The 27,661-nt window shown below is 38.9% G+C and overlaps 1 protein-coding gene across 7 annotated transcripts in view; it reads left to right on the forward strand.

Annotated features, from left to right (window-relative positions):
• REV1 (REV1 DNA directed polymerase) overlaps positions 1 to 27,661 on the forward strand; it is a 54,067-nt gene continuing 26,406 nt past the window's right edge. For 4 of the 7 annotated variants that reach the window (XM_082774864.1, XM_082774866.1, XM_082774865.1 and 1 more), the window contains exons 1-9: positions 1 to 62; positions 11,501 to 11,609; positions 13,158 to 13,224; positions 13,996 to 14,128; positions 15,180 to 15,348; positions 20,495 to 20,644; positions 23,076 to 23,791; positions 25,600 to 25,707; positions 26,817 to 26,933. In XM_082774864.1, the coding sequence (XP_082630990.1) occupies positions 13,168 to 13,224; positions 13,996 to 14,128; positions 15,180 to 15,348; positions 20,495 to 20,644; positions 23,076 to 23,791; positions 25,600 to 25,707; positions 26,817 to 26,933 (1,450 nt within the window). In that variant the 5' untranslated portion in view covers positions 1 to 62; positions 11,501 to 11,609; positions 13,158 to 13,167. Of the gene's footprint in view, positions 63 to 11,500; positions 11,610 to 13,157; positions 13,225 to 13,995; positions 14,129 to 15,179; positions 15,349 to 19,573; positions 19,691 to 20,494; positions 20,645 to 20,692; positions 21,302 to 22,915; positions 22,970 to 23,075; positions 23,792 to 25,599; positions 25,708 to 26,816; positions 26,934 to 27,661 lie in introns of those variants that run through there. The other 3 variants (XM_082774868.1, XM_082774869.1, XM_082774870.1) reach the window with 3 other exon arrangements.

Consider the following 27,661-nt stretch of genomic DNA (forward strand, 5'->3'; position numbering starts at 1 on the left):
CGGGGGCAGCCGCCATGTGAGGCCTCGGCCGGCAACACAGCGCGGCTGGGAGGCGGCGGAAGGTGAGCGGCGAGCGGCGCTGCGGGCTCCTTGCTGCCTTCCTGCCTTCCTTCACCCCTTCCCGTCATGGCGAGGCCCCCGTGGCGGTTGGCCTGAGAGGAAAAGAGCCGGGAGGGGGGGAAATAGGGGACGGGGGGGGACGGGGGGGGGGGCTGCGGGGCCCCTCCCTGCGGCCTGGGCCTGAGGAGGAGGAGGAGGAGGAAGGAGGGGGGTGAGGAGGGGGGGGGTGGCGTTATGTAACCGCCGGCGGGGGGAGTGAGGGGGGAGGGGAGAGGGAGGGGAGGGGGGTGGGGGAGGGCGTTAGGGTTTGGGGGGGTGTTAGGGTTTGGGGAGGGGGTGTCAGGGCTTGGGGAGGGGTAGAGGGGGAGGTTTGGGGGGGTCTCAGGTGCCCCTCCCCCGCCGGCACCTGCAGGGGGGTACCCCTGTGTGTGTGTGTATGGGGGAGGGGGGGTGTTTGGGGAGGGGTCGGCAGCGAGGGGTCACTGCGGGGAAATAGGGGAGGGGATAAATTGGGGGGGGTGGGGGGGAGCCCTGTCGCAGCCCCGCCGCCCTCTCCTCTCCTCTCCTCCCTTCCTACCTACCCCCCCACACCCGCAGCCGGCTGCGGATTTTGCGCCCTGCGTTGATTGTGAGGGGGGAGGAAGGGGCACGGAGGGCTCGCCTCTTCTATCCCCCCCCCCTCCTTCTCCTTCCCCTCTTTCCCCGCCTGCTGCTGCTGCTGTGTTTTGCTACGTAGCCAGCGCCGGCCTGACCCAGCAAAAGGCCCCTGATGGGAGGGAGGTGCGCGGGGATGGCATGTAAACCTTGAGAGCCGAGGGGAGGGTGAGAGCGTAAGCACGCGATTATTATTATATATTTTTTTTGAAGGGGGGGGGGGTAGGAAAGCCATGGTGCGTGCTGCAATGTTCCATTATCCACCCCCCCCCGTGCTTTACGGTTAATGTCAGCCTTTGGAAAGGCAAGGCCTGCGAATGCTCCGTTTGTGTTAATGAGAGGTTTTTCTCCCTGAAAAAGAAGAGTTGATGTTTATTATGGATCTTGATTTAAAGTCGAGGTCCAATCTCGAATTTGATAGTGCAATGCAAAGAAGCAAAGCCAGCAGATTGCAATTGCATGAGCTGAATTTTAACTATAACCTCTTACATCTAATAGCAATTAGGCAACAGTTTAAAACAGTCCTATCGGAGCAACAACAGCACCTAATGAAAAGGTTACAGCCAAAACACACTTGTGAAACAGCCCCGTTTTATTAAGATATTTAATGCGGAAATCCAGATCTCTGACAAATTCTCTCTTTGCCATCTTGTCTCAGGCGTGCAGTCGCTGCCCATCCCCACCATAATTGTCTTTCACTCAGCCCAATTCTGCCAGTGGACGGTGCACCAAATCCCTGTTGGTAAATAATCCCAAGCTGTCAGACTGGAGGTCATTGCTAGGACAGTTAGAGGCTCAGCGCAGACACCTGCCTTGTGACTTGCTGCTGCTTAACTACTTGGAGATAGATTGTTTTTAAAGTAAAACTGTGGTAGTATACTGGAAAAAAAAAAAAAACGTATTTCAGGCCAGTGTAGTAAACTCCACGTGTGTATTTTTGTGCACAGTGTATGTCTTCAGTGCATTATTCATATTTGGCCTTCCAAATGTATTGCCAGTCTGTCTTTCTGGATGGTGTGCGTCCTCTTACCTAGCCATAGCCTGGTCTGCCTGGTGCAGCCAGCGTCTCATAAGCGGGAGCTGAGTTTGATCAGTCTTTTCTCATCCCTCGACCTGGATGTCTGTCTTAAGGAAGCTTCATGGCAAATTTTCAATCTTGCTGCCATCCATTTCAGCTACTAGGAAGATTAAAAAAGAAAAAAGACTCTCTAATACAAAAACTCGTTTCAAGAACATAGGAAAAATGTGATTACAGACTTCTTAATGAATTAGTTGTTCAGGACAAGTAGGAAAAGAATAACTTACCTGACCCTGCCATGTGCTTTCCCCCGTTTAATCTGTTAAGCTATTGTTTACATTATGAAGAATGATTTTTTTTATTGAACATCCTTCTGCTTTAATTAAAGGACTATATTATCTCTAAGATCTCTGTCGGCTCTTAAGAGTGTGTTTGCCTGGTATAGATGCAGCAAGGGAGCTAAATACCCAAATGCTGAAACCCTCCCCCAAGAATACAGCAACGTAGAGTTTGGTGACAGTGCCATGTGTTTACAAAGCAGAGCAAAAGGAGGAAAAAAGGGAAGCAAATAGAAACGAGAGCGTCCAGGTAGTAAAGAATGATGAAAGTGAAGAGAGCAAATCTAACTGGATGCAAAAGAGCATGAGGAACAGGTGAGGAGTTCTCAAATACAGTTCATGCAGTGTAATTGTGGAAATCTCTCTTTTTTTTTTTTTTTTTTTAAGAGTCAAATTTGCGTAGAGCTTCTTCTCCCTGAGAGCAGCTTTCTGCTCTGTTGTGGAAACCAGACAGCATTTGAATTGGAGACACAGCTGGTTTTAGGGAGGAGGGCTTCTCATGTCTGTGGTCCCTCTGCTTCTGTATTTCATGTGGCGTAGCTGGTGCTCATAAGATAGGAATGAGAATTAGGAAACTCTTCTTTCTCTTTAGTGGAAGAGAGGTGAGTACGTAGAACAGCTTTAAATTCTGGGCAGTGATGATAACTTCCATTCCTGTTGCTTGTCTTTTTAGAGCTAGCTGGAGGGCTGCTGCTACTGTAGTTAAGGAATCTGTGACAGTTAAATTCATCTGAGAGATACTTTTAATTTGGTATACCCATAGAAATGATCGCTGTATCTTCTATATTCTTTGCTGCAACTGTCTAAGCAGATGGTGTCCCCTGAATTTCAGTGTTAACTTTTGGGAAAAGTAGATGGTGGGTTGTGGTTTGTTGTTTTTTTGTTTTTTGGTTTTTTTTTCCTAGTTCATTTCCTATCTCAAACCTTAAGGTCTCCCAGTTGGTATTCTTCCTGTTTAATAGTGCTGAAGCTGGTGGTTTGGAACTTGCTGGCATAAATAAAGTTTAACCGTGTGGTTAACTCTTTTGTGTTGGTTTTGCTTCCTGTTCCCAGGTATCTGTAAACACTTTAACCAAATCCCAGCATAAGGAGGTAACAACAAACCCTATTTGGGTTGCTTGAATCACAGACCTTTTCAGCTTCTTGATTGAAAAAAAAAAAAAAAAAATCCTGAAAAAATACCTAATTCAGTTCAGGATAAGACACTGCGCAGGTTCTTTGCAGGTTAAGTGCAGGTGGATTGGTTCAAATGCCAAAACTTGAAAGCAGTGCTGATGCTCAGTAGGGTTGAGATCTGCTGAAAGGCTTTTTTGTGCTGGCTTAAAGACTGTCAGTCTTCTGGCAGGGTGGGCTATGCGGTGTGTTTTGGCAGGGGCCTTGGGACCATTGCTGCACCTTTGGGGTCAGCTTCTAGCTGTCAGTGCATCTCCAAAGTGAACTGCAGTTCTGTCTGCCTTGTTTGTGAGTTCCTCCTCTTGAGGTGGTTCCCCTCAGCTCTTAGTCCAGGACACTATGAGTAAGCATCTAGGCAAATGGCTCTTCTGGAGACCTAGGAGCTGCTGGTGTTTAAAGGAAGTCGTGACATCGTTGATAATTCTTACAGGTAGGAAAGCCCAGGATGACCCTGTGGCATGTAAGGAGGAGGATTAGTGCAATTTATCAAGTAGAGTAAATGCATTTTACCGTCTTGTGGCTTTTTTTAATGTAACTCCCAGTTGAGCTAAAGAAATAAAATAATGGTGTATAGTGGAAGGATACTGTTCTGGTTTGAGTCCACTGGTTGTTTTTTGGAAATATTGGAGCATTGGGAAACTGGAAAAAGGGACTTAATAGTCACTATTTCTTAGATTTCCATGCTGAAATTACATTATTTGGTGAACTGTTAATCCTGTGATAAAACAGTACTTGAGAAAGGGAGTAATGAGTTTTCGCTCTAATCTCTGATTGATCAGGAATTTGAAGTGATAAATGTTGCCTCTCCATAGTAATTCCTGTAATTTCTATGTTGATTTTTAACCTAGTAAGAGCTGCAAGCCTCCTGTTTGCCTGAGGAAGGCAGTTTTTGCTCTGTGGCCTTTTCCTATTGATCTGTCTCTACTAAGTAGCAGTGTAACGCTGTTGTTTCAATGTCAGAGGTACTTACAAGACCAACTTGAAACCACATAGGGCCAAGAACACAATTCTGATGCGAGTTTTGTTTAGGGATCCTAAAGAAATAAAGCATTTCTGTTTTCTTGTAAGAACTTACAACTGTTTTTTCAATAAAATGCAGAAACACTGTGCCTGAACCCTGAATATCACTTTCAGCTGAATCTAAAAGGAAGCTTGAGAATATATAGGATCAGATCAGAAGTTTGCCCAGCATTACTGTTTCTAGAAGTTGCAAATAATGGGTTCCAAGGCAATACTAGAGAAACAAAGATACTGAGACGCTTTCCCACAAGTAAACTAGGCAACAGATTAACAAATATTTCCATTTGTTTTGATCTTTCCAGTTACAGGTTTCATCTGATTTTCTGCTAGTTGTGTTGGTCTGAGTGGATGGTAAGAGTAATATCAATAGATTAAGGAAAGATACAGGTACATAAACCTTCAAGGCCATGGAAGCCATATCTTGTAAAGATTTTACTTCAAAAAAAAAAGGTTGCTGCTTTGAGAGTTTCAAAGACAAATCCAGAAAAAAAAATGGGAATGGGACTATGCAATGACAGTTGGAATTAAGAAACACCATTCAAAAAGTGCTGCAAACAAAAAATCTATCTGTTTAAATGTTGACTCTGTAGTGAGCACTATTTTTGCTAACAAAGCTGCTTCATTTCCTCCGGGTTTGCTACCATACAATCTTAGTGCCACCCATATGCGTGTAGAGAGATGGTCCTCTTTAGTATCTGGCATCAGGTCCCACTTGAGATTTGCAAAGTGGATGTCTTATCTCTCTTTTTCCCTGAAGAGCTTGGCCTGCTTGGCATCTGCTCAGTGTACGCTGATAACATTGAGTTCAGCATAAAGCACAACTGCCCTGGGCACTTCCGCTGAAAAATAACTTGTGGAGAAGAAATGGAGCCTTCTCTTTACATTAGTTAAAACGTTGGTCCGAGGGCAGATGTGTTTCGATGCCGTTCCAAAGTAGTTACTCTGGGTACTGGGTAATGAGATGGTCAGCAGCAAAGGCAAGTTGAATGTGTGTATGTACGCACACGCCTGTGCACGCACAGAAACACATACATGTGTATCGAGACAAATACATGACATTTTTGATTAATGTCATCTCTTCTGACAAGATTTCACCAGTCTGCTGACCCGATGCCTAGGGAATCTGGGAGACGTGAAGATGGGTTGTGTCAGAGTTTTTTACCGGCAGCTTCTCTGCATTCAACACTAACAAATTCAGTGTTCACAGGTTTTGGTCACCTCTTGAAAATTCTTCATTGTTTTTATTCAAGAATGGCTGTACCCCCTCTTACTCGCTTTTTCTGCTTTGCTTTCTTTAGCTTTCCAGTCACTTTCTTTATGGTTAGGAAGTCTTAAGTCACTCAGTAGCAGCAAGTCGCTTTGTTATCTGAGAAGAGGAATCTTTGTTTACTTATTGTACCTACCCAGGGCTTTACCTACTCTTCACTGTATGCTCTGCATGTAAGACACGAGTTGTAGGGCTGGATTATTGTCAGGCTGAGGTCTGCACAAACCCAGGTTTTCACTTCCTGAGCAAGTTCTACCAATTTATTAGGTTAAGAAAAAGTGAACAGCCCACCCTCCCTTTTCAAAGAAATAGTAACAAAAAAAAAGAAAAGTTCCTTTTATCAAATGCTATAGCCAGCTTAAATATATATGGACTTGAAGAATACCCAACTCACATGTTCTTCTCACTTGTTCTTTCAGATACTCACCTAAGTCCAAGAAAGAAAGAATTTCCTTTTAGTTTGATTTACAGTCTGTTCACTATGTTGCTATAGAGAATCCTAATTCTGCAAGCTGTTTCTTATCCCGATTTGACTTAATGATTTTTTTCTGGAATCTAGGCACTTAGAAGCTGGCATAAAGATTACGAGTGTGCTACGTCCTCTAGGGATTGAAGTCCCAAAGGAAGATGAGTAACAGAAATAATGAAGCCAGTTGCTGAGGTCTGCTGAAATTTGCCAGCGTATTGTGGCAGTATGAACAGTTGTATCAAAGAGGTCGTGTTTGAACTAAAAAGTGAACTGAGCTACATGGTTAAATCTGTCAATTAAAATTTATGGGGAGGAGCCACTCATTACTGAGGAACTCTGAAGTGTGGGGAAAATATTACCAAACAATGCAGAAATGTGGAAACTCCAGCCAGAGTCTTCTGTGAGCAGAAGAAAAAGTTCAACCAAGTTAAACCACTGCTTGTGACAAGCTCTAAATGGACTGTAGCTGCTACTGAATGTTATTCCTAGAGGGGAATGAAACGTTGACAGTTGGTCTCAAATTGAATCTGGCTTTCTATTTTTCAAAGAACTAACCATCTCAAATGCCATGTATAAAAGCAAAAAGAGTGTCTTGTTGAAAACAGATTGCTCAAAGGTAGTGCAGGCTGCAGAACGATGCACCACCTTGTTTTAGGACAGCAAGTCCTCTGCTGTTTTCTGTACCCCATGCTCATGGTTCCTTAAGTTGTGAGAGTTAAAGTCCCAGGCTCTAAGTTGGTTGGGAAAAGATCTCCATGTTGTTGTCCTGTACAGCTCTTGTATAAATGGCTGATTGCTGAGCAACCACTTTAGGCTGATGTGGTGATTAGTTGACAAAATAACTGTATCTTAGTCACTGCTTGTAGGTAAAGTATTTAGTCCTGGACGTTAAAGTAAACTGATCTGAAATAAAGACAATTTTGAGTTGCAGAAATAGTCAGTTTGGAAACTGGAATAATTTACATAGCAAAGTAAAAATTTGCACAAGATTTTCATGATTGTTGTCCTAGGTTTACTTGCAGGAGAAGGGTGTATTGTCAGGAGGTTTTGGGACAGATTTCTTTTTTTTAATGTCTTTTGGCCACTTTGATGTGTGTTGCTTTGCAGTATCATCAGAGATTGGATTGCAAACCAGAACTTGCTGGTTGACCCTGTAATAATGGTGCTTATAGTTAGAAATGATTGTAGTACCGGGTATGTGTGAGTTAAGATGAAGAAAAGACTTAGCACTTCTCTGTTGTTCAACTCTAACATTCTTTGAAAACTCTTTCTTATTCTATGGAAAAAAGTAAGGTAGTCTACCCCAGTTGTTTACTAGGGGGAAGAATATAAGCAGGGCCGGTAGTGAGGCCCTGGCTTATTGCAAATCCACATCCCCATTCACACCACAGTTGGTTGTTTATAACCATGACCTAAAAGTTGGTTTCCCGAAACGGCTGAGGGATTCGTAAGCTGTCACTGGCACTTCAGGGAACAGTCCCACCCATCTGCCTTGGCTGTGTGTGACCCTGTTGTGACTTGGCTCAGCTCACCGACCTGGTGGAAACTGTCCATTACCACTGTGTGAATTTTCCTCTGATTTGGCCCAAAGTGCCAGGCATAGGGGTCATGGGAGCGCGGAGCTGGAATGGAGAGGCTGGGCATAAGGGAGGCCAGCTGGCCTCTGTCGGGCCAGCAGAGGTTGAGGAGCAGCCCATTCCTTTTAGTGGCAGGCGGCCATCAAGTTGACTCAACCGTCTTGTGAAACTTCACCCCGAGAGTTTATTTCCCGCCTAGAATAAAATTCAGTTGCTTTGCAACATCCAGATTTGTTTATTTTAATATGGAACAGTATTGTTAACTTGAGTGTCTAAAATCACGGGGGTTTAAAAATACAGTATCTTTTTTAAAAAAAAAAAAAAAACTATCTTTTTTAAGTTCCTTTACTGGATTCTGACATTTTTAGTACATAGTAAAAAATAGTTTTAGACCCTGTAGCAGCAGCTCTTTTCCAGAAGACTCATCCAAGAATAGGACTCTTGTGCTGAGAAATGTGTAAACACGTAAGACAGTTCTTGCCTCAAAGAGCTTGCAGCCTAGTGCCAAGCAGAGTGGTGAGTTTGATGTGGGAGCTGGAATGTAGATGCATGAAACTCAAACGGGCCACAAAATACCCATTTGATGGAAACAACTTCTAAGCCCTGCTGAGCAGGGATGGATTCAATCTACGGTTCAAGCAAAAGGTTCTGATATTCATTAGTGGTGGCCTGAGATAGCCGTACTTCTGTTAGCGTTAGAGCTGCACCTTCGAGAATGATGTTTGTGGTATTTGACCACGCTAATTAAATCAGGTTCTTTTGTACTAGAGGATGTCAATCAGGTGTTTGTGCTGGTCAGAAAAGCAAAATGCCTGTTGCTGTGCATTACACTTCCACGCAACTTCCTGTTACCTGTGATTGGATTAATTGGATTAGAAGTTACTTGTACTGTGTATTTAGACACAAGTCTGGCAGGGCTTTTTGTTGAGTCACGTTGCAGCGTCTAGTTGGCTTTGGCAATAGTTCATTTGCTTTTCTGTAGTGCAAAATACAAAATCTGCCTGCTGAAAAGACAGCAGAAATGTCTCTGCGTCATGGAAAAGAGAATGCTGCAGAGCATGGCACAGACAACTGAAGTTTGGGCAGGACTGGTACTGACCTGGAATCAAAAGGCTTGTGAGGATCCATACTTGCTTCTCAGAGAGCTGCTGAGAACATTTCTGTGCTCCCAAGCATTGTGCCCGTAATACCTATGGTTTGGGTCTGCATTTGTCTGTTATCTCTGTAATCCCAACTATTCCAGTTAGTGGAAAGCCACCTAGCCTATACCACGCCATCCTGATCTTAAAGTATTTTAAAAGAAATATCTTTTCTGAATCAGATACTCAAATACTAACTTAACATCAACGTTCACATCTACATCGCTTGTTGTGCAGTCTGAAATCTCCCAGTTGCCATGCAACTCTCCTGTATGCATGCACGTGTTTATAGAATTCGTAAAATGCAGGGATAGTAGTTCATTCTGTTCCATGATCTGTACAGTTTGATTAACAAACAGCCTTTAATAAGATGAAGTGGTTGTGAATTGGGAAGTGTGATGTGAGGCCATGAATTAGCGTGCAGTGGGATGTTGCGGATCTCTTTCTAGTGTGCTCTCTTGGCTATTTCTGAGCTGCCAGTCACGTACAAAGCATCAAAACTCTTAGTTCCTCTTCTAGCTTCAGTTTTGAAAAAGATCTCCCAATAGAAATTTTAAATTAGTTAAAGAACTCTATTTTGCAGAACAGTAAGATTTTACAGTTTGTGTGTGGTCTTGAAAGATGCAGGGCCAAATCATGTTAATTTTGATGACAGGAGATTTAATTTGACTTTTTTTCTTGAAAGGTTGTTTCTCTTGCAATGAGAATTTGGATTCTGTTCTTAGAGATACTGTTTCTGTCATTACAGACTTTCTTTGCAGTTTCAGAGTTTGTTGGGATTTCAGAGCAGAAGACTGCTCTGAAACAAGTTAGTATAAACAGAGAGAATTATTATTGTTTGATCACAAGCAGGCCAATTTCAATGCTTGTCCCCTTTTTTGTTTCTCCCCACCACCACTTCAAGGGTTCTTTACAAAGCATTTCTTCTGCTCAACCCTTCATCGTGAGTCCTATAGATAGGGCTTTGTGTCTTCTTTACAGTTCTTATTTCACGAGCCAGCAAGTATACCTCAAATCTTATTTAATTTTTCCTCTGATTTAATATATCTTGTGCAAGATGTTTCATGTTCATTTGTTCCTTAGGTTTCAGATAAGCAGCTCTAGAGGTTATGTTCATTTTCGAGGAAAACTGCCATGTAAGCACAAGGATTTAGCAGGATCATAGAACAGCCCAGGCTGGAAGGTACCTTAGAAGATGATCAGGTCCATGGGAAAAGGGAGCCTAGGTGAGGTTACCTAGCACCTATCTAGTCACATCTCAAAAACCTCCAGTGATGGGGACCCTACCACATCACTGGGGAAGTTGTTCCAGTGATTGATCCTTCTCAATGTAAAAAAAATTTTTTTCTTACATCAAGACAAAACCACTTCTGACACAGCTTGTACCTGTTGCCTCTTGTCTCCACGTGGCTCCTTTTGAAGAGAGAGCAGCGAAGATCCTCCTTAGTCCAGAAACAGTTCCTGGAACTACAAAGGGAGAAATTAATCTCCCAGGTTTTCATATCAGCATTAAGTAAATAATCTATAACTCTTAGGAGGTAAGCCAAAGGCATCTAGTAATCATCGAAATACCATGTTTCGAACTTGTGTGTTTAGAATTGAAGTGAACAGGCTGAGTCAAAAATCACATCTGCCAAGGAAATTGTAAATCATTATCAGATGTTGGAAGTAAGGCATTACAGCCTAGCTTCTCTAGTTTTGCAGGCAACTGAGCAATTGATATGTCATGCTTTTAACACACTGACCTGAAGGAGTCATGTTTTCTGATTTGTAGTTTTAATTAAACTAGGTACATACCCATGATTCTGATTTTGATTGGCCCCACAGGTTGTGGTGGCCTGATCCGATAGCGTTTGGGAGGTCTCTCTTCCTCACCTCCCAGTAGCCTAAATAATAATTAAATGTTTCAGGGTTTCAGAAAAAGTTTACTCTTATGAAAGGCAGTTCATTGGTTTAACAAGCATCTGATGTTTTTGTTTCTGTCTTACTGATACTGGAAAGACTTCTTTGAATAACCAAGAGGTCTGTATTAGGGGTCAGAGTAACTGAAGTTCTCAAGAACTTTGTAATTGGAATGAAGAACATCTTACACTGCTGGTGATGTATGTGAGTTTTATACTGTATTGAGGGCTCTCTTTTTTTCCACCAGAGTAAGATAAATGTGTGTATGTGTATATATGTATGTACACACACAAGATTTTCTTTTCGACAGGCTTTTTCATCCTTTATTATTAAGGAACAAGAGTAATCAATGCTTAAAATCCTGGTGATTCTTACAATAGCTATGATACCTAAAATCAGTATGTGACATTTTCATGAATAAACATTTTCCTTTCTTGAACCTACGCCTTTGTTTTTCTGTAAGAACTTCTCAGTCAGAAGTGATATATTTGAATTACGGTTTACTTGAGTTTATGGGAAAATAAATTTTTTCCATATAAAGGAAATCATCCAACCATTTCCAATTTGTACCTTCTACAGGAGAAAAAAAGTCAATTTTCTATTTCATGTAGTCATCCAACTCATCTCCTCTCATTTCTCCTTCCTTCTCCTTAAGGGGTCTGTGGTATCTGTTGGATAAAATTCAGCCCCCTCCCCCCCTTCCTCACCCCCCCCCAAAAAAAATAATTTCAGGAAGCTCAATATCTTGGAAATTGGTCCCTGGGTGAGAAACACAGGTACCTAGAAATAAAATATAACATACTGGGGAGGGGTAGCTTTGTTTTGGTTGTTGGCATAGAGCTAATCTTGACAAATGATTAATCATCACTCTCTATTTCTGTAGGTTATGTAACAGATTACAACAAATATGAGAAGAATAGAACCAGGTGCATCATGATCTTCCTGTGTTTGAGGAGATCCTGAAACGTACTACTGAAGTGTGTCTTTTCAAGGTACTTAAACCTGCTTTAACTCTGTAATTCGATGGTTGCCTGATTTGGCATATTGCTGTTATTCCATGAAAATGATCGTATTTATGAAAAGCTTCCTGCAGCTGTCTCTTACTCTGCAATGAAACTTGCCTGCAGTCCAGGGTGGGTTAGCTGGATTTCAGAGTCCGCCTACTTGCTAGCTCTAGAACAAAAGGGATTTGAGAGATGAAAGCTTGGAATTCAAGTTTTAGCCAAGTTATTTGGAGGAAATAAAATTCTAGTGTGATAAATGAGGTGGTCTCCAGGACACTGCAGTAGAAGTTGCTTCCTGGATAGGTAAATGACCAAAATGGATAGTAATCTCCAACTACAGCTGTGTGTACTTTCTAGTAGGCTGGAGACTGGGTGAAGCTTCTGTGCACCACTAACAGATGATTCTATGGATAGGCCAAAGAATAGGCCTCTTCTCAACAGCGCAAGAGGAAGGAAAAGATCAATTGACTTCCTTTTATGTATGAACTGTAGTTTTGTGCATTTTTATGGGTATCAAGATTTATCTAATAAAATAAAGGTGATTGGCTTAAATTTTCTTCCTGTTAGTTTCAGTGTATACAAGGTCCTATTCCTGTCATCCCACTGTTAAGAGCTTACAGCCCTAAAAGACAAAGCAGTGTTCTTATTTAGAGGACTGGTTAGAATAGAGAGTGAGAGATGTAGTGTAGCAGGCAGTGACCTCATGATGAGACTACTCCATTAATCAATATTTTAAAATCAGTGTTACAACAGCTATAGTTAATGTGGATCACTTGGGTACAGTGAGCAGTTGGCCACAGTCCAAAACATTTCTTTTTCTCTCCACCAGTTCTGTTTCAGCTCACTAATAGCTCATCTGGGGATGCTGCTGTGTTCAGCTCATGGTCCAGGGATAAGTGTATTACATAAAGGAAAACTGTAATTTGCCTGGTTAGGTTTGTTTATTTATTTAAAGAAACCTAGCTATAGATCATACTAGATCGCTTAAATGACTGGCTTTTCCTTGAGGAAAACATGACCTTTGATTTTCTTTCTCTTTGTCTTCTTTTTTCTTTTATGTAACTTCATTGTTTTTTGGAACAACAAATGCTTGGACCTCTAATGATCAGCTCTGAACCCATTGGTAAAATTAATCCAGTCTCTCATGCCAGGAGGTGTTTGCCGGCATCCCCCCGTGAAAATAGTATCAAATGGGAAAGAAAAGATTGTTCGTGATTTAGGCAATATTTTGCAGGAACGGTAGCAATTTTATATAAGAATCTTTTATAGGAGAGGTGTGATTAACAGGAAGAATTTAATTAATCACAATGGCAACTGATCTTTGTGATGACTTTTTTATGTGAATTACGACAAAATTGAAAATCTGGAATTCAATGCAATTTTTAGTTTCTGTGTTTAAATGCAACTTGTATATTTCAATGCATACACACTGAAAAATGTAGTCTTGGTGATGCTCTATAGATGGCCAGTAATGCATGATTGAAATGTCACTGTTACTAAACATCTAATTGATCGTGTGTTTTTCTTTCTGTGCAGAAGCTTCAGTATGAGGCGGGGTGGATGGAGGAAACGGGCTGCTGATGGCGATGGCTGGGGAATATGGGTATGTTTAAAACCAACTGCCTTTTTTCTTTGAAGAGGTAAATGGCAAAATGGGTAAGAAGGGTTTGCAATTTTGTTGAACATGCTAAAGGCATGCTATAAATTGAAACCTTTTGCTTCACTTGAAAAACACAGTGTTTAAAAAATCTTGAATTTAATCTGGTGTTGAAGTCTTAATTTGTAATCATCCACTAAATTGCATTATTAATATGTGCAGCTTTTGAATAGCTTTAACCACCATTTAAAACTTAATTTTAAAATTATTTTTAGAAGTTAGCACCACTTTCTTTATAGTTGGACAAACAGTAAGTGAGGCACCTGATTTATTGTCTTCTATCGTCTTATCTATATTTAAGAACAGAAAATATGTGGAGCTTGACAAGTATTCTCTGCATTGTTTCTTTGGGCAATGAGAACTCTGGCTTAGCATCCAAACTTGCATCACTCTCTGATCTCTCTTTTTTTCTTCTATAAGGGTTTTTACATAGATGGAATACCTTCCTTATAGAATAAGAAAAAAGGAGTATGAAATAAATCCTGCCATGTTGGTAACAATATACCGTACCTTGCAGATAAATTTTAGTATAGAGGACTTGCTATTTTTTATTTCAGGGAAAAAAGCATGCATCTTTTGTAAGTCAGCAAAAATAGATTCAAAAGAATGCTGCATACTTCCAGTCTTCTCATAATTGACTAGTTTCAGTCTGTAAACACAAGAAAACAGGACTAGCATCATGGGTTTTGTTTTGTTTGTCTCTTCAACTTAAACTAGGGAGGTTACATGTCGGCAAAGGTTAAGAAATTGGAGGATCAATTCCGGTCAGATTCAGCCATAGAGCACCAGAGGGATGGAAATTCATCAAGTATCTTTAGTGGAGTCGCCATCTATGTCAATGGCTTTACAGGTGAAGCTTTTATTTTTTAAGGATCTGTTCTGTTTTGTTCCTATGTCTGTTCAATGTCCAAAGTGTAGTAAAGGACTATAAAACACGTGTGTTTGTATCTAAGTAAATAAGTAACAATTATCGTTTATCTTAAATTTTGTGTATTATGTTCCTTTTGTATTTCATTATTTAGGTTTTCAAAATAAAGTCACATTTAGTTTCTGAATATATTTGTTACTTTACTAAATTGTTTACATGAATGGGTACTGCTAGAAATAGGAGCAACTTTTTCCACCTTTCACCAGAACTTTCTTGATTTCTTGTGCCCCATTCACTATTCAGAACATTGTACTTGCTTGTGTTGACCCAAACCTTTTGTTGCCAATGTGGCACCACTGCGAAGGTTTTCCAAAAGCTTTTTTTTCCTTTTTTTCTACTTCTGGCAAAGTAAGTATTCTTTTTTACATGATGAAAAACATTCCTAATGTGAATAATTACTGGGGTAATCAGTAATGTTAGAGGGAATAAGAATAGATGTTAGTTTGTAAGGTAGTCTCTCTTCCTTGTAGTAATTCAAGAATAGTCTGGTAAGGAAATGTTACCTGCTTCATTATGTCAGAAATTGTACAGTAGGAGTTCTTTGCTGTTGCTAAACCCTTTTGATATTAATTTTCTGTTCTGTATGTAAACTGTTATCTCAAACCAGTTAAAATATGAGTTAATCTAATACTGCATTTTGTGTTATGTTGCAGTGAAGTGTGTTGTTTTTTTTTTTTTAGTTTAGCATTAAATCCTCTTGAGTATTCTCCCCCCATTTACTTCATACATATTGTGGAAAGATCCTCTGTGACAATCAGAATGTTTGCATTTTGAATCACTCTTTTCAGAAATGTTTTTCTACATTTCTCAAGAAATGCATTTCTGATTTGGTCTTTGAAAACCTGCACGGTTTTCAGGGAAAGAATGATGCTCTGCACTTGTTCTGATCATGACATTGTTTCTCTATCACTGTTCTTCTTAATGTATTTGCCTGACACGAAGCAGGAATATTTCTGTTTTTAAAATTTTATAGATCCCTCAGCTGATGAATTAAGACGGCTAATGATGTTGCATGGAGGCCAATACCATGTATATTATTCCAGATCAAAAACAACGCACATCATTGCCACCAATCTTCCAAATGCCAAAATAAAAGAACTTAAAGGAGAAAAAGTAGTTCGCCCAGAGTGGATCATGGAAAGGTGAGTTTTGATCTACTACTTTTCGAGATTTCTTCGTTTGGAGAAGGGGGAAAAAAAGTAGAAAAATAGCTTTATAAAAGGTTTCATTTTGGGATGATGGTTTAATTTAAAATAAATCTATCCTTGCAACAGCTGAGTAAAAATACCACTGTCACTTTGAAGATTTGCTTCTTGGTGATTGTTCCTTAGGTAACTTAGCAAAGAATATTCAGAAAATCTCAGGCATAGCACAAACTGAACATTAGTGTGTTAATTCCATTTTAATATCTAGTCAATTGGCCAGCCCTCATCTCAATAAGTTTGAATAAATGTCAGATGATGTTTTTTAATTAACCTCTTACCTTGTGCTTTGCCTGAGTTTCTTATTACCTGTAAATAAAGAAGGTCAAATTTAAAAGCATTTTCATAAAAGTGAAATTAATCCACCCGAAGATTCATCATGTTATACGAGTTTGGAAAAAAACAAAATGAAACCCAAGGTTTGATTTCCAAATAACTTAAGTCTGTTGGTTCTTCTACTTGCTGAAATATATAGGATCAACTAAAGTTGTCCTCAGGCCCTTGAAAAAGATGATAGCTAGGCTCAGAGCACTTAATCTGGCTTGCATCTGTCTTCTGAGGAGCCCATGGGAAATATGGCAGGCAGGAATAGGTTCTGGAAATCGTTTTGTCAGTGTCATACTATTCTTAACTAGCCTCTCCTAGATGCCCAGCAGAAACAGGCAAAGAACTGTTTCTGTGTGCATACTTGTAAAATGCTGTTTACAGTTCCATATAACCTCTTGGTTTTGGACTCAAATGTTTCATAGCATGTAATTTCTTAAATATGATTGTTGTTTTTTGTTTGTTAGTTTTAATTTTGGTCAGAAAAGGCGGGTTCTTTGGTTTGGAAAAGATGTCAGTTTGTTGTTGTTGTTTTTAAAGCTTCAGTGTCTTACCCATTAACTTCAGTACTTGGAAAATTGGCAGGAAATGTGTTGTGGTTTGAAAGATGTGGATATTTTCATTGCCCATTAAAGTTCCTAGTGATTTTAACCAAGTTGGAAAAATCAGTTTACTTTCAGTAGAGACCTGCTAAAACCTAATCTATGAAATCACCTAAAATTTTCCTTATGGTGTCTCGCATTTAGCTTCTGCATCTCCAGTTTTCAGAAGGTTGTACTGTAAGATAAGTCAGAAGAATTGAGGCAGGTTCCTGCAATTAGGCACAAGGAAGCAGGGACCTGACTGCCTCAGTAGAACAGGGTTCATGTCAAAATCTGGAGTAAAAGCTAGTTTCACAAGTACACCCTATTTTTCCTATTCTCTCAACATTATTGAAGAACACTCTTTGGTTAAATACTCCGTCACTGTGTAGTACCTTGCCACATGGAGTACCAAGTGATGTTATCCTCTGTAGTTCAGTTGTTGAGAATCTGTGGAGTGGATCTAGAGGTTTGAAATTTGCTCAGTATTCATGTGCACTTCATGACAGTGCAGTCTGATGGACTTTTTTTTTTGAGTTTGGATAAAGTCAACCCTAAAATGTTACTGTCACGTATTGCCAATAAAACAATGCTGTTAGATCTTTAGTCCTGCCAACCAAGGTTGCAAAATGAAAGATTGTTTGTCCGTCCAGCTTTAATTTATTTCTTTGTGTACACACATTATGATTTTGTTCTTAATTATATGATCACATGTTGTCTTGTTTCACTATGGTACTTGCCACATTCTCTACACAGAAAAGACTGAATTCACATTACAAACTGCTAATTCATTGTCTTGTTTTCTGCTTCTTTTCTTTGTAACCCTATTCCTTATTTACTGCATGTGACTTGAAATCTTTGCTGAAAAATTGAATGAATAATTAATTCCCATCTTCTGCTGGTGATTATCACTATAGCATCTGACTGCTTTCCAAAGATTAATGAACTTAACCACAGCACTTATCACAATAGTTGTTATTTTAATTTTTTGTTTAGGGGCCACCAAAGAGATTTTGGTAAAACACCAAAAATGTCAGTAATTTGGAGTTTGCCATGTGAACTGTGTAAGATAGGATTTTTCAGAGTTACTTATACAAGAATGGTAAGGCATGTGTTGAAGTTTATTTCTGCATTAAAAGCTTTGCATATTCTGAACTGTGAACATTCTGATCTATGGTCCAAGTCAAACATTTATAAACCTGTTGTTAAGTGCAAATAGCTGTATCAGAAGCAAATGGAAGGCCAAAGATATTGCTGCTCTTGAATGGCAGAGGAACCTCATAATAAAGAATATGGAAAAAGCTGAGGTGTACAGTACCATGTGTTCTTCAGCCTTTACTGGCACAGTCTGCTTTCGTGCCTTGAAGGCCTGTGTGTCCAGTGGCAGAGTTTGAAGAAAAGATGTGCTGCTAAAGGTATACAAAGCAAAAGTTACGGTTCCCTTGAGCAAAGCTGACATAAACAACTCTATAGGAGCAGGCAGGATGCATCCAGGGGAGCTGAAGAAGCCAGCTCATGTCAGTGCTATACTGCTCTGTCATCTTCAAACATTCATGACAATCAGCTGAAATCACAGAAGATTGGGAAAAGGCAAATGACTTGCCTGTCTCCTAAAAGGGAAAGAAAAAGAAGCCAGAAAATAACAGCACTGTGAACAGCTTCACCACAGTCACTGAAGATAAAGGAATGTGCCTTTCTCGAAGCTATGTCTGGGGTGGCACGCCATGCGTGACCCATCTGGTTGTCCTCTGTGGTGAGGTGACTGGACAACGGGAGAGCAGTAGATAGCATTTGTTTTAACTTCAGTAGGGCTTTTGGCAGTCTTCTGTTGCATTCTTTTAGGCAAATTGAGGAGATGAAGATTGGATAGTGGGCTGCTAAATGGATGAAAAACTGTCTCGACTGCTTGACTCAGATGGTAGTGGTCAGCATTTCAGTTGAACTAACATCTGTTTACAAGAGACATTTCTCAAGGGTCCATACCAGAGCTGTTGCAGTTTAGTGGCTTTGTTAACAATATGGCCACTGGTGTGATGACCAATCTGTCTGACACTTCTGAAGCTACATCTGGAGTTCTGTATCTAATTTTGGGCTCCTCATTTACAAGAGTGAGTGCAGTGGAGAACCACCAGGACAAATAGGGGCCTGGAGCATGTGATGTATGACGAGAGGCTGAGGGAGCTGGTTTTGTTCAGCTTGGAGAGAGCACTTCGAAGGGGATCTCATTGCTGTCTTTCATTACCCATATGCAGGTTAAAGAGAACATGGAGCCAGATTTCTCTTCAAGGTGCACAGCAAGAAAAGAAGCAATAGGTGCAAATTGCAGCAAAGAAAGCTTGACTGAGTATAAAGAAAAGATTTTTCACAGTGAAGGAGAGTAAGCACTGGAACAGCTGCCTGAAGAGGCTGTAGAATCTCTGCCCTTGGGGATATTCAGTGTTTGGATGGAGTCAGCCCTGAGCAACCTGAACAAAGTTAGCCTTGCTTTAAGCAGGCTTTGGACTAGAGACCTCTAGAGGTCCTTTCCAACCTAGTTGTTTAATCATTCTAAATTCTGTGATCTAGGGAGTGTGAAAAGGAGAAGGATGTTGAATAGTGCATCTACAAGGAGATTCCCACTGCTGCCTCTTAATACAGCTTGGAGGGGAAAAAGAAAACAAAAACAGCTGTGTATTGATCTGGCAGTGCAGCTACTCCAGTAGTTAAAATCATAGCATGAACAAAATCTGTAAATGCCTTTTTTTTATTTAATGACCTTGAAATTAATGAAATGATTTTGAGATAATTACCTGGGTGGTTATGCAAGTTCACAGAGTGATACAGGAAACATTATAACCACACATTTTAACAGCTGATTGGCTGCATCACCATTTTCTATACAAGAAAGCTTTAGAACTCTACCATGTTATTTTCAACTCTGGCAATATATAGTGTAAATCATATTCCTTTTTAAATGCAATATATTCACATATCAAACAATATTTAAGTGATATATTTAAGAGTTGTTTTTACTATCCCATTCCCATAGAAACCTTACCATGTATCTATGTGTATGCTAGCTGGTTTTAATTTATCTAATTGGGTAATGCAATCTCCCATTGCATTCTTCTCTAATTGCAGCAAGACAGCTCCTCTGAAGGGCTTCTGTTCCACTGTTCAACTCCCTTGACTGTATTACTGATTGGAGCTTGTTAAAAAGCACATCTCCAAGAGCAAGTGTTCAGGTGTTGAAGAACAGCAAAGGAGTTTATGTCACTGAGCTAAATTCTCTTCAAAAATTTAAATCCAATTGTAACTTCAAAACTGAGCGTTAATATTAAGCTGCTTTGATGTGAAAGAGGTTCCTCTGATGCAAGAAGCTTCTGTATCTGACAGCGGTCAGTATGACAAGTAGTACACGAATGAGAGGTGGAATATAGGCTAAGAACGTTATCTTTTCTACCAGCAACATCCATTGGGATGGAGAGATGAAATCATGCAGTAGTGTATTTTTGAGAGGATACCACTTCAGTGTCCATGACTTCACTAAGGAGTTTAGCAGTTATTGAAATACAGTTGTAGTTTCAGCAGGAGAAGGAAAAGAAGAGGGAGATACAGTGGACCATGTAGTACAGAACTGGAATGATTGTGGAGTAGATAATTATGGAACGTCTATTTGGATTTTTTTTTTCTCTCTAGATTTCTTCAGTGGATTTTCTCACAAGAAGGGGTAATTATTCTTTTGGAACGGAAAAAGTGGGAGTTCCTCTTTAATAGTGAACTGCATCCTAGCAGAATTCTTTCAAGATCTGCCCAAATTTGCTTGGAACACTTGTACCTGAATTGCGTCAAGTTAGAGATCAGTCAGCATTGCTCAGTTAGAATAACCTGGACCATTCATGATAGATATAGATTGATTATTATCACTTTTGACTGGTTGTTGTTTGTTTTTTGAAATGAAATATATGGGTATGACAAACTGACCCCACACAACTGTGCAAATGTCTTTTTTAGTAAAGACAGACATCACCACATTGGATTGAACTGAGAAGTAATTTCTAGTTACTGGAGGGAAGAGGGTTTTAGAAGGGACAATAAGTGCGTATTGCAGAACAGAAATGGTAATCAACAAAATAATAGCTTATTGTATATTTTCTTAAGATGCTTTTAAATGTAACCTATTCCTTTTTTGTTTGTTTCAGCATAAAAGCTGGACGTCTCCTCTCGCACATTCCGTATCAGCTTTACACCAAGCAGTCAAGTGTTCAAAAAGGTCTCAGTTTTAATAGCATATGCAAACCTGAAGATGCCATGCCAGGTCCAAGCAATATAGCTAAAGATCTCAACAGGGTGTAAGTGTTTCTAATCATATGTGCTGATGCTAATCATTCAACCATAACTATACAACGTTTTTAAATTGATTTCAGCTTTATAGGTAGCAAACTCTAAGGAACTGAAATAAAAAGTAGAAGTACATGTGATATAATTATAATATTTTCTTCAGCTTCAGACAATGAGTCTGAGGGTGACCTCATGGCATCCTGCTGTCTCCTCACGAGGGAAGCAGAGGGGCAGGTGCTGAGCTCTGCTCTCTGAGGACAGTGACAGGACCTGAGGGAACAGCATGGAGCTGTGACGGGAGGATCAGGCTGGGTGTTAGGAAAAGATTCTTTACCATCTCTCCAGGGAAGTGGTCACAGCACCAAGTCTGCTGGAGTTCAAGAAGCCTTTGAACAATGCTGTCAGATCTAGGGTTTGATTTTTTGGGTGGTCCTGTGTGGAGCCAGGAGTTGAACTTGATGATTCTTGTGGGTCCCTTCCAACTTGGGAGATCAGATGATTCCATAAGTAGTTGAAGATGGAACTTCAATTCTCTTGACTCCAAGGTTTGTCTCTAATCTTTAGATGACACTGCTTGATAACATGACCTGGGAGTCCCTCTACATGTAGTGTATCTGTATGAAAGCAACAGGCATACATTAAAGGATTCTGACTAGTAACACTGAAAAGTAGGTCTTCATTTCAATCATTTTTTGATTACTTTAGCTAAAGGTATCTAGGAACAAATATTAATGCATGCTACTAGTTAAATTCTTAGTTTAGCCTCTCTTTAAAAAAATAAGTGTACCTTACATATGATAGCACGAAGATTTGAGTGAAGCTCAAGAGAGAAAATGGATTAAAAAATCCTATTACAACAAAGAATTTTCTTAAAAGACTGCTAGAAGGGAACAGAATCAAAGACAGTAGCAAAACTCTGGTAGAGAAGTTAGAAGGTGAAAAGAAGCCTGCGGCTTGAACAGTGTGTTCTGTAGAGGTGAATTTATTCTTTTTTAATTAAGATGGTTATTGTATTTTTTTCAGAAGAATCTGTTTTACTTTGTTGTACAGAGACGAGAATGACAGTATGGTTGAGGTTGGAAGGGACCTCTGGAGATCATCTGGTTCAATGCCCTTGATCAAGCAATACCAAAGATACTGTACAACATATTATAGTTTGGTTATGGTGATCTCCGTTCTTCCATAGTCCACTGATGAATTTAAAATCCAGTTGTGTGTAATGCTGGGGAGACTTTACCATGAATAAGATTTTATATTTTTAGGAATAGATAAAACTGGAACACAAAATGTGAATATCCTAAGCAGTATTTCTTACCCATATTTTGAATGGCGTGTGATATTTTCAACATCACCTCTAGCTATTGAGTTGTTGATGTTTTTTAAATGCAAGGAATATTCAGATTTGTAAAAATATTAATTTAATCTCAAATTGTAAATTTAAAAGTCGCCTTTACACTGTGATACTACGTACCACTGGATATACCACTTTCAAGCATGCAACTCCTCAAAACTGTTATGTTGAATATAATTTATAATTGTGATAATCTTAACACAATTATAACAATTAAATTGCTTTCTGGTATACTGGATAGTTAATTATTACCCATGTGTTTTTTGTGAGTGTACTTAAATTGCTAGCTTTGGGAGTTGGGAGTGGTAGTTGTTTTTTCCAGCAGACCTAGAGTATGCGCAGCTTTCAAAGGCTATGTTTTTAATTCTGCTTAGGATTGCTATAAAGTTAATTTTTTTGGAATAAAAGCTTTGTCTTCACAGCATCAAAGTAAATATAAATTGCCAGTGCTCTTGTGGAAGAAAATTTCGTTTTACATGCTTAAAAGATGAAAAATATTCTTGCCCTTAAAAAAAAAATAAAAAATGTTTGATTTACAGAGCTTGAACAGGTTTCTCCTTGAGAGAAGATAAAAGGAATCTAACACATTGAACTAAATCGCTTTCTAAAAAATTGAAATTTTCTATTTGTACTTTTTTTTTTTTGTAAAAAGAAGAGTAAAATTACATCTGTTGACTTAAAAAATAATTTTAAACTCTCCTAATTATTCATGCACCATTTATACTGTCCATGGCAATACAGTTCTGTTATCAAATAAATAATTATTGTAATTCCATTGGAGACTGATAGTCAAAATAAAGGGCTTGGGAATAGGAGTGCCCAAAATCATGCTGACATTAGAAAAGCTGTGTAACATCCTGGTAATGCTGCATTAATAACAGAGTAAATCTGAAATTTTTTGTACAGCTCTACAATGTTCTGTGACATTGAGAGGACATAGCCCAGAATTTGAGATAATTGTCCTGAGACTGTAAAAACTTCCCAGGTATACACTGATAACAACTGATAAGATAATACCTGGCACTTGAAGTGACCTGTAAATATGTCTTTTTAATAAAAGAAACTATATTAAATTATCATATCTGTTTCAGAAATCATATTAAAAAGTGTGAGATGGAAAGTGAGATCACACCCAATGGAACAAGTAGCTGGAATGAAGAAGAGGAAGAAGAAGATGGCGGTTTGGCATTTACAGAGCTGGAGCAGATCCTTCCTGGAAGGAAACAGAACGGCATTCAGTCTCAGAAGGACAGCACTGCCATTTTTAACGGACACGCACACAACACTTGTACCAGTGCCTTAAAGACGCAGGATTGCTCGGTGCCCTCCAGCAACAGCGTTGCAAGTAGATTCTCTCCAGGCCCTGTGCAGGAGGAGGATAAGACAGAAAAAGGCATGGTTGACTTTAGAGACTGCACAACGCAGCAGTTGCAGCAAAGCAACAAAAATACAGACTTTTCGTGGAATCCACATAGGACTATGAGTAATTCATCCTCATCTTCATCTTTGCACAGTAATACTAAAATAAATGGTGCTCACCACTCCACTGTTCAGGGGCCTTCAAGCACAAAAAGCACTTCTGTACCTAATCCTAGCAAGGCAGCTTCCTTACCTGTGTCCAAACCTTCAGATTGTAATTTCATTTCTGACTTTTATTCGCGTTCAAGACTACATCATATATCAACGTGGAAGAGTGAATTGACTGAGTTTGTCAACAGCCTGCAGAGAAAAAACAGCGGTGTCTTTCCAGGAAGGGAAAAATTAAAAAAATGGAAAGCAGGCAGGTCTGCACTTAAAACTGACACAGGTAGATACTTGTTTAAGAAGGTTTATGTTGAGAAGGTACCTTATATCTTTGTTCACACAGTGAATGTCTAAATGAGGTGAATTAGGTTAATGTTCAATATTCACATTACAGGCTGTCTGGAAATGCTTGTGACTTCGATGTGCTGAAAACTAAAAGATCAACTACTTCTGTGTTTGTTAAATTGTGACTTAATGCAATACTCTGGTCTGTTTTCAATACTTCTTGTAGAAATACTGTTCCTGACTTTACAAAGATATGTAGATTGATCGAAGGGGTGAAAATATATCTATCAAAATGTGCAGGTTTGCAGTTGCCATGTGAAAGCCTGAAGGAAAAAAAACCACATTGCTACTTTTATATAGTTCAGTGTGAAAAATTGAAAGATGAGTAACATTTGGAAATGAGATACTAACAAAAAACTAATTTAGATTTCTGTGTACCTCTGGGTCTGTTTAAATGGGTAATAGTGTCATATGAGACTTCTGAACCTGGCATGTGACAGAAGAGAAATGTTTTGTCATTATATTGCACATCAAGGGCCAAAATTAATGTGTAATTTATGAGAGGCAAAGTGTTGCACATAGCAATTTAAGTATTTTGCATCTTTAGAATCTTAATTTAGTCTTATGCAATTAAAAGGCTAGTTCTGTTCTGTTAAAGAGATTGACTCTGCTATGCTACAAAAATATTCACTTATCATATGAAAATATGCTCCAGATGATGAAGTACCACGTTCTAAAAATGTATTGTTAGATAAATAATTTAATGGATTTTATGTTTATGCTATCACGCCCCAGTTATAAAACATGTTAGCTTATAAACTACCTTAATGCATAATTTTCTGACAAAACATGGTATAAGCTAATATATCTTTCTCTTTGATTTGGCCTGGAGAATTCAAATAATTGCTCTGTTTCAGCTGACAAGTAGCAAATTCTGAGGTACCAACTTGATTGCATAATTTGTAAATAGGCCCCTCATAAGACAGTCTTCTTGTTCTTGTTTTGGTTTGTTTGTTTGGTTTGGTTTTTATGAACGAGCCCCAATGGTAAATTATGAAAAACAGGAAAGCATTTTTTGATTATTCAGCAGTTGCCACTGTTGTCAGGCAACACAATTCAGTTAATATGTGAAGTATTTTTTTCCACTATTACACAGTGTGTATTGTTCAAATTACGATATTTTTTGTTAGTTGTAGCTTCCTCTAGTAAGTCAGCAACATAGACTTAGACTTGAGCATCTAGAATAATTGACAAAAGTATGTTAGCTGTGTAAGTTCTTCAGTCTTTAGTTGTCTTGCTCATGTTTGCATGAACGTAGGACAGCAGCGATGAAATCCAATTGTGTAGAATGTTTAACACTCATTTTGTGTGTTTGATGAAGAATCAAAGGTAGTTCTCAGTGCAGCTGAACTTTTTTTTTTTTTAGTCTTTTAGACCAGTCTTCTGATCAACAAACAAAAACGTTCTCTGCTGCGTATTGAGTGTTAACACAGTGGAGTTAAGATTCAGTTTCCATAATGTGCATTAATCTCCTTGGGTTGAGGGAACTTGATATAGCAAGGCAGAAATTGTTAATTGCAAGAAAATAAAATGGAAACCTCAAGTTGATGAATTTTTTAGGGTGCTTAGCTACTGTATATTTACATTACTGTGAGAATTTAGGAAATGTGTATGGTGTGGAGAAACAGAAGTCTTTTTAACTTAAGATGGTTTAAAAAAAAATTATAGTCCTTGATGACTACTGTAATTAGTACTGAAGTATATAAATTAGGGTTCAAGTTTTCTATTGGTATATCTTCATACTAGGTAATGTGTCTGTTGCAAGCTCAGCCAAGCCACAGAGCTGTATAATGCACGTGGATATGGATTGCTTCTTTGTGTCTGTGGCTACCCGAAATAGACCCGATCTCAAAGGTAAGTATTTCATTCAAGATACTACAATTTCCTCAGTTGAGCCTTAAAAAAAAAAAAAAAAAAAAAAAGAGAGAGAGAGAGAGAGAAGCTGTAGAAATGAACTTGGTTATTCTTTTTTGTTATCGTTGTCTGATATTCAGACCATGTGACTCACATCCTTATTTTCTCACAATCCAAAAGCAAATGGAAGAGAAAGCCGGAATTGCCATTAGAAGTTCGAGCATGCGATCATCCTTACAACACGCAAAGAGTTAGCGGAGCTCCTTAGCAAGTTGTTTGTTTTCTAAAAGCATAACATTCAGAAATGGAAATACTAGTTCTGTGACGCTGAACTTTGCTGGTGCCCAAGTCTGAAGACTTGGTGCAGTGTTGACTCTCTGATGCCCAGCTATCATAGACCTTGTGAATGAAGAAGAGTGAGCTGTGTAATTCCTTTCTTCTGCCCAAAAGCAGGAGCAATAGTGTCAAAGATGGTTCTAGTCTGTGTGTGTCTTTAAAACTTATTTCCTGCCAAGTTTCAAATTCCTTTACTAGAACATAAAGAACCGAGGACTTTCTGCAAGTATTTTTTTCTGTTCCGTAGAAGCCTGCCAGAACTTTTACTGTGTAAATTAGCTTGCTGTAGAAAAATTATGGAGGTGTTGATATTACTAAAGTCAAAAGTTTAGCTAGAGACTTGATGTTACACAGGTAATTTAACAAATGAAACTGAGCGTGATGGTATGCATATGCTCTCTTACTTAAGCTAAGTATTTAAAATCAATACGGTGTTTGCTGTGTCTTAAACTAATGAATCATTAGGGCATTGGTGAAGTTTCACAACTTTGATTTGTAGTAATTACTAAGGACAAACAAATATGGTTGTGTTTTCACCCTTTCAAAACTTCTCTCTTTGCTTTCTAATTGCAGTCATGAAATCCATAGTGTCAGTGCAAAATCACTTCCATGGCAGTTTCCTCCCTAATGCTGTTGAGAGTGTGTAAGCTTGAAAGAAATCACTAAAAATAGAGCAGACTTCTTTATAATCTTACCTTAGTTACAGAGTTATTAAAACGTAAGTTATTAGCAGTGTTGACATAATTCTAAATATGGGCATTTCTTCTCCACAGGAAAGCCAGTAGCTGTTACTAGCAACAGAGGGGCCGGAAAGGCACCGCTGCGCCCTGGTGCAAACCCCCAGCTTGAAAGGCAATATTACCAGAATAAGCTATTGAATGGCAAAGCAGGTACAGATAAGTCTGTTTGTTTATATTGTTTTGTTATTGAAGACTTTTTCCTTAACATGCATAATAGAACAACTGTTATTGTTTCTTGTGCAGAATTTCAGAAAAACGTCTTTGGAAACTAATGCTCTGTGGCCTCAGTGTTGATGTGCCACTGACTTTTTTTATCAGTTTTCTTTGTGCAATGTGGGTGAATTATTTTCAAGTAATTTTAGATTTTAATTTATTGAGTATAAGGTATACTAAGTAATCTTAAGTAAGAAATACAGTCTGGGATCATTCAGTTCTGAGTAAACCTATTATAGAGAAGAAGGTACAAAATGAATTTTATAAGGCTACTTTTTTTAATTATAAAAGTAGAAATGACAGTAAATGGCAGATTAGAAAAACAATTGAAGTTGGCTTTTGAATTGTATGGGTACAATATCAGTGTACAGTGAGTTAATTTGGGTGCTTCTTATTGCATTTCGGGTGTCTGGAAGTTCTGTGGCAACTCCCATGAGTAATTTATTTTCTCAAAACCAGGGCATTTGTTGTAATTTTAGAATTCATTACTTTCCTACAGCAATGTTGAAATTTTTTACTTTGTGTGTAAACAAAACGTACTATTAGTGAGAAGCTTTATTATTGTTGGACTGCCTGAACTGCATTTACTATGAGAAAGTAAATTGCTAAACCTAAGTAGCAACTTTTCTTCTTTTTTTTTTTTTTCTTTTACAACAGTCTGCATA

The sequence above is a fragment of the Aythya marila genome (assembly GCF_965140915.1).
Source record: "Aythya marila genome assembly, chromosome: 1".
Classification (NCBI taxonomy): Eukaryota; Metazoa; Chordata; class Aves; order Anseriformes; family Anatidae; genus Aythya; species Aythya marila.